Below are 15,998 nucleotides of genomic sequence, written 5' to 3' on the forward strand. Positions count from 1 at the left end.
ACCCCCAAGGCCAGTATGGTTGATCCAGTGGATGGAGGTGAGTAAAGCTGATTTTCAGAACAATCCTGTCAGTAAGCCCACATCTGTTTTGCAATTGAGTACACTAAACTCATCTGGAGAGATTTACTGCAGGAAATTCTTCAAACTGTCAAGTGTGACCTAAGAACTTAAGTATTAAATTTCCTAGCTTGATAGCCCCTTGACTTCTTGTGGGAATTCTCTAAAGAAAACAGAAAGAGGATGAATAACACTTCTCCAAGAGCAGACCAGTAAACTGGAGGAAGGAGAAATCCACTTCAGATGTCTTGTTCTATCCAATGCATTTGGAAAGCTCAGTGAACTCTTTGCCCTCTGCTGTTATCAGTATAATTCATCTTCTGGGACTTGGGAAGCATTCATAAAAAGCCATCTGCTTGGATCACAGAGATGACAATTGTGATGTTAACTAGGAACCTTCGTTTACCTTTTGTGCTTGAAGCATAAACTGGGAGAAAGCTTTAAATATTGGACTCTTCAATGAGGAAGGGAAATAATTTTCTCTGAGTTTTCTGAAAAATGGTGAGGCTGACACTTCTAAAGCCATTAAATGCTGGATTCATTTGTTTCTTCTTTGGTTTGGGACATACACACTGATAAATACTAAGGTTTCTTTAACAATAATAAATGCCCAAATTTTTACAAGATGGCGCTTACTGACATGTATACTCCTGCAAGTGTTAAGAGAGGTACTAGTTTGCTGTAGGGCCGATATATCTTAGCAGAGGCACTAAGGGGAAGAGAGCAGAGAGCTGCAGAAAAAGGTGCTGAAAAATAGCAGAATTCTTGAAGCTCTATTTACCTTTTAGCATGCAGAGGTCACTAATTCAATGACAGCTAATCGTAGTACATAACTCTAATGTTGATATCCAACCTGGCAAACTGTTACCCAAATTGATAGCATAATCGTATGAAAGTAATGCTTTCTTTATATTTCTTTGTAAAGTTAAATAAATCCTCTGTATTTAAACATTTCATTTAGCATACAGAACAAGCCTGGAGATCTGAGAATAAATTATCCCCATTCCTATTGACAGGATAAAGACAATCTTTCTGCTCTGAGGATATACAAAGGGATATGCTTTTGCTTGGATGGGTTGAGTTAAAATACCTGGCACTGATTCGCTAAATGAAAAGACACTAGTGCAAAAGAATTAACAAAAATGTTCACCGTTCAGAAGAACTTGATAGCATAGAAGACCACCAAGGATTTACAAGCATTCAATTCATTCTGTTTTATTGACTCAGTGGGAGAAATGTGACGCAGTAAAGAGTGAAGCGGTGGGAGGTGAAGGAAATCTCATCAGAATCCAAAAGAGCTAATAGGAAAATAACTCTGGACTGAGGGTCAGGTGTTTTCAATTTTTGTCCTGGTACTGCCTTTAGCCATGTAGCATTGAACAAATCAACTTAATTCCCAGGCTCCAATCACCTCATCTATAAAATGGACAAATACCCCCTCTTCTGCCCATCTCTTGTATTACTTGGTGGTGTTCAAATAAGAACAGAGGCCTTACAAATGCTTTGGAACCAATAACAGCTGTTATTGTGGGGGAAAGGCACAGCTTTAGTAAGAAAAAAAAAAAAAACAATGAAGAATGACATGAGCCACTTAGTAATTGATTCATGGAAAATTGTAGTAAATAGATGATTTTTTAAATTACTGTAGCTTAGTACTTCAAGAAATGTACATGCAAATTACTAAAAAATTTGCAAAGGTAAGAGCATATCCTCAGACCCACTGCTCTAGAAGTGCAATGAAATAGTTTTTATTTATTTATATGCCTGCCTTAAACTCCCACTGAATTTGAAGTTCTCCAGATGGATCTCCCACAGACATGCTATCCTCTTACCCCTTAATTGTCAAGATTTAAAATGAATGATAAAATATACCTCTATTTCCCTCACACATGTATCTAGCTGAGAGTTGAATAAATGAAAACAGTAGCTCGGAAATGCTAGCCATGGGTTAGCCTCATGAAGTGACTTCTTTACTGTCCAGGGATGCATCGTGGGACATTCTTACCGAGGAGCTTGGAGACAAGTGGCAATTGATTCTGAGTACCAAGGCTGCTCAAGCCACAGGGAAAACCAGTGACTATAAAAAAATCAACCAATTTCTTAGTTCTTGTTCAGGGAAAGGAACAGCTTGCCTTCCAAAGGCTTCCTGAATCACAGCATATTCTTGATTAACCCACTCGTGACCTGCCAAGATACCAGCTGTTGAGAAGAACCTGGTGTTTCATACTGGGATTTGGGTTGTAAGCTAAACTCAGAGCATTTGCAGAGGTCATCACAGTCTTGAAGGAGAATTATAAAGAAAAATTGTTAGTATAAATCTCTGTGTGAGTGAGATGTTTGATTTTATGTTGATTTCTATGTCCCCAGCAACTAAGAGGGCCTGAAACATATCAATTACTTAGTAAATATTTTTTAAATGAATGCATGAATATAAAAATGGCAAAGAAAGTAACTCACAGAGCAATATCACAAACTAAAGGTGTATCAAATCAGGAATCAAACAAGCTTAATTTCAGCTTTAGTCCCGATGCTGAGTTGGTCGATCACTTCTCCTTTGTGGACCAGTTTCACCATCTGTAAAATGGGAGGGTCGTACTAAGTAAGTGTTCTTTTAGTTCTTAGGTTCTAGAGTCAAGTCAGCTAGAATATACACAGCTCTGCCCAAGATTGCTTTAATCCTCAATGTGTCCCAAAGTATGCAAATTTGTCTCAGGCAAAACAATACCAGTGAAATTCCTGACCACATTTTGCTGAGATTTGCTGTCCAACATTTCTTGGCAGAAAGATACGACGGACTAACTTCTTATTAGCATGTGCAGATAGTGCATGCATTCTGCGCAGAAGAGCAGTTGTGGTCCTCACCTGCAGGGCATAAGTAGAGAGTTCCCTGTCCAAGCATACAGTTTCTTGGGGTGTGTCTTACAAAGTGTCACGTAATTTAGCCCCCACACCACCTGCCTCACCTCTGCTCTGTATTATACTTTGCTGCAGCCAAGCTCATCTCCATGCTCCCCCAGATGCTGTCTACATTCTGGCTGCTGAGCATTTTCCTGGGGTGTTCATCTGTCCTTCCTTCCCACCTTCCTTCTTTCTTCTCTCTCCCCTTGAAATCTAGAGAGGCATGTGGTTATGTCAAAGATTATGCAGAGAGTTAGCGGGTAAGAAAGACCAAGAACTCTGAACTCACAACTCTCAGGCCTCCAACAAATGTGCCTCTATCACCAAAATCTTCTCCCAACCCCAGGTGCTGTTTCCAATTTCCGCATGACTTACCCAGTCACTCCCTCTTCCCCAGCTTCCCCACCTCCACGGTGGTCCCTGGGGTCTCTGCAGATTTGTAATTTTCTTGACTTTTTTTTTTTTTTCACATTCAGGAAATTTCTCTGCTTTCTATACTGATCCGGAAATTCTTTGAAGGCTAAGATCATTTTGGATGACATTTAATTGCAAATAACAGAAAACGGACTGCTGCTAGCCCACACAGAGGTGTTTCATTTTCTCCCCTATCAGGAAGTACGTAGTTGCTGACCCAGTTTGTTCAGCTCAGTGCTGGTTCCTTCTGTTTTCCTAGTGTTAGCATTAGGTTTTCATCCCTTTGCTTGTGCCTACTGGTGCCAAGAGAACAATAATAGCTACAGCCCTCACAATATATACCAGGCTGAGGAAGAGCCCTATCAGTTTCTCTCTAGCTCTCTCCCTCTTATTTTTCCCAAGACAGCAAAAGTTTTCCCAGAACTGTCTCTCTCCAGCAAATTTCTGTCTGTTTCATGGGCTACATGGTCATTTGTACTTGAAAAGAGGCTGGGAGAGTGGGAAACACCATTGACCCCTTTGGCTGTGAACAGCTAGGGACTGTTCATCTCACCACCCTATGCAAAACTAGGAATCTATTAGCAAAGGTGGGAGGGGGAATGGAGCATTGAACCTGCTTATTCACAGTGACCTTGATCTTTCAAATTTGACCCCTCTCCTCCCTCAAGTATCCTTCCTTCCACAAATGTGAAACATACCATCTGAGATTGAACGTCTTCCATAAAACCTTTGCTGCTTCCTCTAACAAGATGTATTATATCCATTTTTATCCCCTTGTATAACATGTATCCTCCTCTCCTCTTAATTTATAAAGTATCTGAGCATAGCATGAAGTATTAAAAGAGGAAAATCTTGGTATTCTCTGCCATTACTTTTGTGATTTGGGGTGAGTTACTTCCCAATGGAAATTTCCTCCTGCCCATAGGGTGGTGTAATCATTAAATGTATTAATAGATAAAAAGTACTTGGAATGGTAGCTGACATGTAGACAGAATTCAGTGAGACCCGATCCTTCAACTGTGATTAATATTATCTCTATTAAACTCTTTGGACTTCAGTTTCTCCATTTGTAATGGAGAATTGGCTGAGGTTATTCTAAGGCTCCTTCTATAGCTCATATATATATTACTTCTTTAAAAACACTCCTACAGAGCCTCTCTCAGAATACAGTCTCAATAAATATTTGCTAAATTAAAACTGGCATATCTAAATAATAGAGCAATCATCAGTAGAACTGTATTGTATATAAGCTCTTACAGGTTTCAAATTGCAAATTTTAAGTTGTTTTCTATTGCTTCTGCTTATTAGATGGAAAACAATCTATAAGGATTTGGGAGAGAAAAGTATTTTATTGGAAACCATCTGTGGTCTGAGTCCTGAGGTTCCTCTTGCTGTTAGAGATTGCTAGTTACCACGAGCAGACAGGAACTGACCAGTTTTCAGCTCCAACTCAAGCGGCAGATTGATATCTGGGACTCAAATTCTTTCCAGTGCTTCAGTGGCTTGTATCTCCTCCAACCACTGACCGTGGGCATTCTTCGTCAGAGCTGAGGTGCCATGAAGGGGGTTGTCTAGCTGTGCTCTGGCTCTTCCATTGCAACATTTATGATGAGACTGCCCCTACTACCTATGTGTTTGCTCTTCACATAAGTAAAAATTAATTTGCCAATTGCAACACCAACCGGCACTATCAAACTCCAATCAGTTTTCTCCTGTCAGAGGAGACTGCATTGTGCTGAGTTATCAACCTCATTGAAAATTAAGCTAACTGACATTGAATCATCAGGAGTGTGTGCCTGGGGGCGTCTGTGTTTAACCTTCCATTTCTTGCTTGTAGACACAAGGGACCAGCATTATTTTCTCACAATGACACCCTAGGTCTGAATTGAATGCTTGAGTTGAAGTCATCTACATACAATACAAGTGAACTTTTAAACCTGCCATATTCTCTCAGGGATCCCAGGCAAAGGAACTGATTATCTTTCCAGCAGGTACAACTCAAGCCTTCCAAGAGCAGAAGATCAAAACAGCATACTTATTTCTCTTTCTCTGTTTTCCAATCTTCTTTCTTTTTCACATTTTTAGTTTTATGAACAGGCTTATTTGCATTACCGCGTCAATAGCCAATCTTTTCTGCGGAGTTGTTTGATTTTGCTCACCTGTGGGCAGTATTCTGCAAGCGAAGGTGAGCGTCTTAATTGTGCAATTGTGCATGGGTTTCCCCACGCACCGGGCGAGCCCTTGGTTCGCGAGTGCAGACCGCCCCGCCACTCATCACGGTGCCTGATGGAGTTTGCTCTAGTTTGCTGAAGCACTCGGCTGAATGGAATCCCGATGGGAAGCTGGGTTTCCTTGCAGAATTATTCCCCTTCTCCCGTGGAAAAGGTGGTAATGTAGGCACTGCTTCTTCCCGGCAGCCCCGGGACAGTTCTCAGACGGTTTCATCCCTCGTCCTCCACGGTGCTCTCCAGACTTAGAGGAATCTGGCGCTGAGGCCATGGTCGCCGTCGCCCAGGCACACTCCTGTTGCTCCCTCTGCGTCGTCGTAAGCTTTAGAACAGGGCCTAACGATCCACTGCTTCTTTCCTTTTCCCTGTGTCACCTTCCTAAGAGCTCCCTAAGAATGCGTGGCTAGAACATCAATGTACAAACCTACTTCTACCTGAGCGGGCTACGACCCATATGGAGACACTCAAGGGCCTATTCTCTTACTCAAACCACCTGCAGCGGCTTCACCTGGAGCAGTGCGGCCCGAACCAGCAGCACGGGCAGCACGGGGACTTGTCAGAATGGCAGATTCACAGGCCGTACCCACGCCTCCTGAGTCAGGAGCTCTGAAAGCGAGGACCAGAAATATGTGTTTAATAAGCTCTCTCTTGTGAGTGTGAATTATTTTCTTTTTTTGCTTGCTTTTTTATTGCTGAGTTTAAGAATTATTTACAAATTTGGGATACGGTCTTTTATCAAATATGTGATTTTATCTGAGATTCTGGCTTATGTTTTCATTTTCTTAATGTTGTCTTTAACAGAACAGAGTTTTACATTTTCAAAATATACAATTTATCAATTTTTTTATCTGTATAAATTGTGCTTTGATGTCGTAGCCAATAACTCATTGCCAAACCAAAGGCCATACAGATTTCCCTTTGGTTCTAAAAGTTTTCTAGCATTACATTTTACACTTAGGTCTTCATCCATTTAGAGTTAATTTTTGTGTAAGGTATAAGTCAGACTTATTATTTCTGCATATGGATATCCAATTGTTTCAGCATCATTTATTGAAAAGACTACCCTTTCTCCTTTGGTTGTGTCAGCAGCTTTGCCAATGATCAGTTAATTGTATTTGTGTTGGTCTATTTCTGGGCTTTTGTTTTGTTTCCTTGATCTAAGTGTCTATACTTTTTACTATATTATCTTGATTCCTATAGCTGGAACTTGTGTAGTGTGAGTCTCCAATTTAGTGGTTTTTCAGAATTGTTTTGATATTTCCTTTACCTTTCTGTATAAACGTTAGAATTAGCTGTTGAAGTCTACCAAAAAAAAAAAAAAAAGCTTTCTGAGATTTTGATTTAGCTTGCATTGATAAAATTGGGGAAAATTTATTTCGATTTTTAAAAATTTCTTTTACCCATTTTTCATAGTTTTTAGCACATATTTTGTTACATAAACATTATTTTTCTGGTAGTCTCTTTAATGGCATTGTTTTTAATTTAAAAAATTTAATTAAAAAAATTTAATTTAAGTTTCTTGCTGATATATGATTGACTTTGTATATTGAATTCATATCTTGCAATCTTGCTTAAGTCACTTATTGTAGGAGATTTTTAGTAGTTTTTGTTTGGGGTGGGGGATCAATCATGTCATCTGCAAATAGAGCTGGTTTTATCTTTTCCTTTGCAACTCGTATGCCTTTTGTTTCTTTTTCTTTCCTCATTTTGGCGAGGACTTCCAGTCCAATGCTGAATAGGAGAGGGCAACCTTGGCTTGGCATGGTCTCTTACTATTAAGTATAATAATAGCTGTAGGCTCTTTGTAGATGCCTATTAGGCTAAATACTCCTCTAATTTTAGTTTACTGAGTTTATCATTTTTATCATAAATATATATTGAATTTTACTAAGTGCTTTTTCTGCATATATTGAGGTTATCATATTTTTTCCTTATTTATTCTGACAATATGGCAATTACAATGATTGATTTTCAAATTATGAGTCAGCCTTGTATTCCTTGGATGAAACACTCTTGATCATGTATCATTATTGTTTATATTGCTGGATTTGTTTTGTTAATATATTTTTAAGAACTTTTGCAAGTATGTTCTTAAGTAATGTTGGTCTGTATTTTCTTTTCTTTTTTCTTTCTATTTTTTTTCACCCTTTACCCATTTACAAAACTGTAATACGGCCGGGCGCGGTGGCTCACGCCTGTAATCCTAGCACTCTGGGAGGCCGAGGTGGGCGGATCGTTTGAGCTCAGGAGTTCGAGACCAGCCTGAGCAAGAGCGAGACCCCATCTCTACTAAAAATAGAAAGAAATTATATGGACAGCTAAAAATATATATAGGAAAAATTAGCCGGGCATGGTGGCGCATGCCTGTAGTCCCAGCTACTCGGGAGGCTGAGACAGGAGGATCACTTGAGCTCAGGAGTTTGAGGTTGCTGTGAGCTAGGCTGAAGCCACGGCACTCACTCTAGCCCGGGCAACAGAGTGAGACTCTGTCTCAAAAAAAAAAAAAAAAAAAAAAAAAACTGTAATACAATATGGCAACCAGGATATTGACATTGATAAAGTGAAAATACAAAACATTTCCATCACCACAAGGATTCCTCATATTGCCCCTTTAATAGCTATAAACACTTCCCTTTTCCCTCTACCTTAACCCTTGTCAACCACTAATGTTTTCCAGTTGTGTAATGTTGTCATCTCAAGACAGTCACGAGAATAAACAGACAACCTACAGAATGGGAAAAAATTTTCACATACTACACATTAGATAAAGGACTGATAACAAGAATCTATTTAGAACTCAGGAAAATCAGCAAGAAAAAATCAAATAACCCTATCAAAAAGTGGGCAAACGACATGAATAGAAATTTTTCAAAAGAAGACAGAAGAATGGCTAACAAACATATGAAAAATGCTCAACATCTCTAATCATCAGGGAAATGCAAATCAAAACCACAATCAAATATCACTTAACTCCAGAGAGAATGGCCTTTATCAGAAAGTCCCAAAACAATACATTTTGGCTTGGATGTGGAGAGACAGGAACACTCATACACTGCTGGTGGGACTGCAAACTAGTGCAACCCCTGTGGAAAACAATATGGAGATACCTTAAACAGATTCAAGTAGACCTACCATTCGATCCAGCAATTCCATTACTGGGCAGCTACCCAAAAGAACAAAAGACATTCTATGACAAAGATACCTGTACCCGAATGTTTATAGCAGCACAATTCATGGTTGCAAACAAATGCCCATCAATTCATGAGTAGATTAGTAAAATGTGGTATATGTATACCATGGAGTATTACTCAGCTATAAGAAATAACGGTGATATAGAATCTCTTTTGTTTTCCTGGAGAGAGTTGGAACCCATTCTATTAAGTGAAGTATCCCAAGAATGGAAAAATAAGCACCACATGTACTCACCAGCAAATTGGTCTCCCTGATCATCACCTAAGTGCACATTTGAGAATAACACCAATTGAGTATCGGACAGAGGTGGGGGGGGGATGGGTGTATACCTACATGATGAGTGTGATGCGCACTGTCTGGGAAATGGACATGCTTGAATATTCTGACTTGAGGGGATAGGGGGCATGGGCAATATACATAACCTGAACTTTTGTACCCCCATAATAAGCTGAAATAAAAAAAAAGAAAAGAAAACGGCCCAATGACAGAACAGTGTCTTGCACTTCTTTGTGACTGACCCACACTCCTACTATCAATTGTCTTCCCTACCCCTAAGACTAGCAATGCCTAGAAATAAAAATATATTGAAGTTCAAAAAAAAAAAAGAATATTATATAAATGGAGTCCTATAGTATACCACCTTTTGGGAATGGCTGCTTTAACTCAGCATTATTCTCTAGAGATTAATCCAAGTTGTTTTGTGTGTCAATAGTTCATTCTTTTTTATGGCAGAGTAATTTTCCATGATATGGATGTCCTAGTTTGTTTAACCATTCATTCTCTCTGGGATGTCTGGGTTGTTTTCAGTATGGGGCTATTATGAATAATGCTGCTGTGAACATTCATGTACCAGTTTTTGTATGAACATAAACCTTCATTTCTCTGAGATAAATATCCAGGAGAGCTGGACATGGTGATACATGCCTGTAGTCCCAGTTACTTAAAAGGCTGAGCCCAGCAATTCGAGGCCAACCTGGGCAACATAGTGAGACCCCATCTCAAAAAAAAAAAAAAAATCCAGGAGTTGAGTTAATTCCTGGGCTTCATGGTAGTTGCATGTTTAATTTTTAAAGAACTGTCAAACTATTTCTTAGAGTAGCTGTACCATTTTACATTTCCACCAGCAATGTATGAGTGATCTGGTTTCTCTACATCTTTGCCAGCATTTAGTATTGTCATTACTTTTTATTTCAACTATTCTGATAGGTACTTAGTGATGTTTCATTGTGGTTTTAATTTGCATTTCTTAATAGCTAATGCTTTTGAGCATCTTTTTATTGATTATTTGTCATCCATATATCCTTTTCAGTGCAATTTCCTCTTTATGTCTTTTGCTCATTTTCTAATTGAATTTTTTATTGAGTTTTTGTTATTGAGAACTCTTTATATAATCTAGATAATATTACGTCATTGTGTATGAGGTTTACAAGTATTTTCTCCTAATCTTCAGCTTGTCTTTCCTTTCTCCTAGCAAGGTCTTTTGCTAAGCAAAAGTTTTTTAAATTTTAATGAAATTTAATATATCAATTTTTCTTTTTCTGATCGTGCTTTTGGTATTAAGTCTAAGAACTCTTTAACTCTAAACCCCAAAGATTGACTTCCATTTTTCTGTGAGTTTTATAGTTTTATATTTGTCTATAATTCTTTTTGAGTTAATTTTTGTATAAAGTGTGAGACTTAAATTGGTATTTTTTTTTTTTTTTTTTTGCTTATAGATGTCCAGTTACTCCAGCCTCATTTTTTGGAAAGGATATTTTTCTCCTTTGAATTCCTTTTGCTCCTTGGTCAAAAATCACATGGGCATCTTTGTGTGGGTTTATTTCTGGCTTCTCTACTCTGTTCCATTCATCTATGTGTCTATCTTTCCACTAATACCGCACAGTCTTGATTATTGTGGCCATTTAATAAATCTCAGAATTATATGGGCTAATACTTCCCCATTTCTTCTTCCTTTTTATTATTTTGTATAGTTTTGAGTGCCAATTGCAGATTTTTAAAATAATTTTTTATTTCAAAATATTAGGGGGTACAAGTGTTTCTGTTACATGGATGAATTGCATAATGCTGAAGTCAGGGCATTTAGTGTGTCCATCACCAGGATAGTGCACATTGCACCTGATAGGTACATGTTTGTCCCTCAGCCTCCTCCCAACCTCCCTCCTTCTTAGTCTCCAATGCACTTTACACCACTTTATGCCCATGTGTACCCATCGTTTAGCTCCAACTTATTAGTGGGAACATGTGGTGTTTGTTTTTCCATTCCTGAGATACTTCACTTTTAATGTTCTCTAGTTCTATCCAAGTTGCTGCAAATGACATTATTTTATTCCTTCTTATGACTGAGTGGTAGTACTCCGTGGCGTCTATCTATCTATCTCATATTTTCTTTATCCACTCACCAACTGATGGGCACTTAGATTGATTCCATATATTTGCAACTGTGAATTGTGCAATAAACATTTGGGTGCAGGCGTCATTTTGATATTTTGTAATATCTTTGTCTTGTTTGAGTATTAGGTAATATTCATCTCATGAGCTAAGTTCTCCATTCTTCTAGTTTCTGAAAGATTATGTAGATTATGTTTTATTTCTTCCATCATTGCTTGGTAGAATTCATCACTGAAACCTTGTGAGCCTGTATCTTTTTTTTTTTTTTTTGGAAGTTTTTAAGATATAAATGTGGTATTTTTAATTTATATAGGACTATTCAGATCATCTAGTCTTCATTCCATTTGATGCTTTGTGTCTTTTAAGGAATTCTTCCATTTTATTTATTTGGCTGAATTTATTTGCATGAAGTTGTTCATAATATCCTTATTACCTTTTAATGTCCATGAGATCATCCGTGGTAGCCTTCTTTCATTCCTGAATAAGATCATTTACTATTTCTTCCTTTTTGTCACAGTCTGCTTTGCAGATTTATCAATTTTATCTTTTATCTGCTTTTTTCTTTTCAAAACAGCCTTTTTAAGAGGTGGGGTCTCACTACGTTGCCCAGGCTGGTCTCAAACTCCAGGGCTCAAGTGATCCACTTATCTTTGCCTCCTACATAGCTAGGACTACAGGGGCGCACTGCTATGTCCAGCTAAAAAAAGCAGCTTTTGATCTCATTGTTTTTCTCTATTATTTTTGTTTTCAAATTCATTGATTTTTTTTTGCTTTAACTTTTATTGTGTTCTTTCTGCTTTTTGGGGTATTCAGCATTTTTCTCTCACTTTTTAAAGTGAAAGTTTAGGTTTCTTTTTAGATGTTTCTTCTTTTCTAATATAAGCGTATGCCACTGTGACTTTCATCTAAAGACTCTTTTAGCTATAACCTATAAATTTTGATATGTTGTAGTTTCATTTAAAATAGTTCAAAATATTTTTAAATTTACCTTGGCACTTGCTCTTTGTCCCATGGGTTATTCAGTAGTGTGTTGTTTAGTTTCCAAGTGTTTGGAGATTTTCCTGTTATCTTTCTGTTATTGATTTCTACTTTCATTCTGTTATGGCCTGAGAACATACTTTGTATAATTTCTATGCTTTTAAATTTGTTATTCTTTTCTTTTATGACCCCAGATATATTCTAACTTAACAAATGTTCCATTTGCACTTGAAAAGAGTACGTGCTCTTCTGTTGTTGTGTGGATTGTTCTATAATTGTCAATTAGGTCAAGTTGGTGGATAGAGTTGTTAGACATCTGTATTTTGAAGAAGCACAGGTGATTTCATGCACACCGAAAGTTGAGAGCCACTTATAGACAGCTGACACTAATTGGAATTAAAGTGTAATGAAGGATCAATTTTGGATTAGAGTTTATATTTTTTTGTTTGTGGATGCCTAGTAGCATCCACGCAGTTCTCTATGTTCTAGTGTGAGCTTATTGATTACAGGTGTCTCCTAAACACATTACAAATAGAGCAAGGTTTTCCACTTGTCTCCGCCCTAGGTCTTCCACCCTCGGATAACCTTTAGGATCTTTCCTGCAAGTATCCTCGCTAGCCGTTTCATCTATACTGGCCTTTCTCTAAGTGTGTTTTGTAAAATACTAGATGCAGGAGCAACTACTAAGCAGTAAGTGGAGAAGTCGGAACCCACTGGACCCATTGCTTAGTAAACTGCATATTTCCCCGTCTTGAGATTCGTAAAGTCAATTAATATCATAATGGCTTTGACAAGTCTGGAGTAAACACATCTATTTTTCTATTCAATCCTCCTTTTCCCTAATCTAAAATAGGAAATACTAAGTAGTTCATAAAGTTTTAATGAGGATGAGACAAGATAACACCCATAAAACACTTAACGATGTCTTGAGCACATAGTATGTGGTCAGTTTGTTACTATGACGTGTAATAGTTGTTTTTTTCTTTATTTTTATTTCACTCCACTGGAGCAGAGCTTTAAAAGTCAAGAAGGGTATGAAAGGAGAAAAAATAAAAAATCTGGGAAATCTGGGAAGGCAAACACCAGAAAAGTCACAGAGATAAACATGAGCTTTACTTGTTCCAGTTTCTTTATTGTAGTTTACTTATTGCAGTGTTAGTGTAGGGTATTGCATTCGCTTTAAAGACCCCCTTCAACACACCCATTTTGTCTACCAACTTAAACCTACCGCCTCAGAGTTAATGTCTTTGGTATTCCTGAGCATCACTAGACATTCATAAGTGCATTAGAAAGAGAAGGAAGTTGTGCCATACTGGGTGACACGTACTAGGTCTGAGCATCAGCGCAAGGCTCAGCGTGATGGGTCATGCCTTCCACACCCTGCAGCAGCTTCAGGGAAGTGCAGTGCACTCAGCAATCAAAATTCCCTCCTTCCCAACTCCCTGCCCTGGCCCCTTGGACATCTCTGTGGGAACTTTATTGACACTCTGCTTTCTTTTCTCAAACAGGTGGGCTCTGCATTGCCCAGTCCGTGAGAATCCCCCAAGAGCGCAAAGACAGGACCATTGACTTTGATAGAATTATCAAACAGCTCCTGGACACCCCCAACTCCAGGGCCGTCGTGACTTTTGCCAACGATGAGGATATAAAGTAAGGATGACTGGTGAAATTTATTAATGTGCACGTTGCAACTTTAGGAGCCAGAAAGATCAGGCTGCTGGCAGAGAAAGGGGGAGCGAAAGCGTAGGATCACAGCTGTAATTACATAGTGGCAACGTCTGTACTTGCCTTCTGCCCCAACACACGTAGTTATAGTGAACCATGACAGTAGCAGCATGTTGTTGTCATGTATTTTCCCTCTTAGCACATAATTGTATTAAATTATTTGGAAAAAGAGAAAAAACAAACTATACTTTTTGAAGGTGTTTTATTAAAACATATCCAAATATAATAGATTTTTATTCAAAGAATTGTTCTCTTAATGTAAAAGAAAAATATATCATAATTCTGGCTTTATTGCTAGTGCCTTGAACTTAGTATGTTCAAAAGAAAACTTGTCACACCTCTACATTCTCCAATCCATTTTGTTTTTCCTTTTTCCTTCCTTACCTTGATCCTCCTTGGACTCAAAGATCTACTTGTAATCGTGACTTTCCTTTTTTCCTAGTTCCTTGCATCCTTGGCCAAGCTATAGAGAGCCAACCTTTGACATGTTTTTAGAACATAAATGCCTCCTGCTTTCTTTTCTGATTACTACCAACCTGGTCCAGAATCTTCATTTGTATCTTTTTAGAACAAACAGTAATTATACCTGATTAAAAAGTAAAAATAAATAAATAAACCTCTAAGAGGATCTAGGGTAAATAAAATGCTCCGCCCTGTCCCTTAGCTAACAAGTTCTCCTCCAGGTGCAAGGGGTAATTACTAGAGATGTCTGTGTATGTGCTAGAGGGATGTGCTCCTTGTTTTTATACCAATGGTAGCATCCTATGTGTACACCGTGTTCTGCACCTTGCTTATCTTTACTTACCATTTTGTCATAAAGGTCACTCAATATCAGGACCTGTAGACATCTAGTCAGTCTCTTTAATAGCCATGTGGAATTTTATTTTATACCTGTACTATAAATTATCTATTATTAATTGACATTTAAGTTTGATTACAGACTATCACAATTATAAATAATGCTGCAATAAACTTCCTTTTCCACAAGTCTGTGTACAAATACAAATATAAATATACAAATATATAATGTTAATCTACAATGTATTATGCAATATGTAAATACATCACATAACTGTAATACAGGTATAGAATAATATGCAAGTATCAGATTTTATATATTTAAATCATAAGTACTCACAAATTCCGAGAAAGCAAATTCCTAAGACAAAGATATATCCCTTCTTTTTTTTTTTCCCCGTTTTTTTTTCTTTTTTTTAGTTTCAGCTCATTATGGGGGTACAAAAGTTCAGGTTATATATATTGCCCATGCCCTCCCCATCCCCCCGAGTCTGAGCTTCAAGCCTGTCCATTCCCTAGACAGTGCACATCGCACTCATGTAGGTATAAACCCATCCCCTCCCCCCACCCCCATCCCCCCCAGTCAGAACTTCAAGCGTGTCCATTCCCCAGACAGTGCGCATCGCACTCATCAAGTAGGTATACACCCATCCCTTCCCCCCAGCCCCCACCTCTGTCCGATACCCAATTGGTGTTATTCCCAAATGTGCACTTAGGTGATGATCAAAGAAACCAATTTGCTGGTGAGTACATCCCTTCTTAAAAAATATAAATATCATCGCCTAGAGAAGTTGTGCCAATTTACACTTCTAATGTGAAAGAGCTATTTGTGGGGTGTTTTAAATCTTTTTCTATCATATGGTTCAAAATAATAATACATCATTGATTCTGAAGATGAGTGTATTTTATTAATAGTAAAGTGTAAGAGTTCAGGCCATTATCACTTCTTGCTTGGATTTTTGCACTGTCCTTGTCACCAGCCTCCCAAACCTGTGTCTCTCTTCCTCCTTTGTGTATCCTCCACACTGATCCTGAATCTATTCATCATCCTAGTACAAAGCTTGAACTTGAACTTGTAACTGAGGTTTTTTGCTATTTAGATGATAAACACTGTCTCATGTTGGGCAAGTTCTTCCCACTGCCTCCCGGCTTCTTTGAGCCTCAATTCTCCCAGCAATACAATGAAAACCATTTGGAATTCTTTTTAGGGTGATCTGGCCTTGTCTTGCCTCTCTAGTTTTATTTCCTTCTAAGTGCCCTCCTGTTTTATCTACTGAGGCACAGGGGCTGTTTGTATTTCCTCACTCCCAGGTCTTCATG

General features: G+C 38.2%; 1 protein-coding gene across 2 annotated transcripts in view; it reads left to right on the forward strand.

The window, feature by feature from the left end:
• Nucleotides 1-15,998, forward strand: part of GRM7 (glutamate metabotropic receptor 7) — an 856,215-nt gene that overhangs the window by 399,359 nt on the left and 440,858 nt on the right. For both annotated transcript variants that reach the window (XM_069473843.1, XM_069473844.1), the window contains exon 3: nucleotides 13,664-13,805. In XM_069473843.1, coding sequence (XP_069329944.1) covers nucleotides 13,664-13,805 — 142 coding nt within the window. The remainder of the gene's footprint in view (nucleotides 1-13,663; nucleotides 13,806-15,998) is intronic.

Source organism: Eulemur rufifrons, chromosome 7 (genome assembly GCF_041146395.1).
Source record: "Eulemur rufifrons isolate Redbay chromosome 7, OSU_ERuf_1, whole genome shotgun sequence".
NCBI lineage: Eukaryota > Metazoa > Chordata > Mammalia > Primates > Lemuridae > Eulemur > Eulemur rufifrons.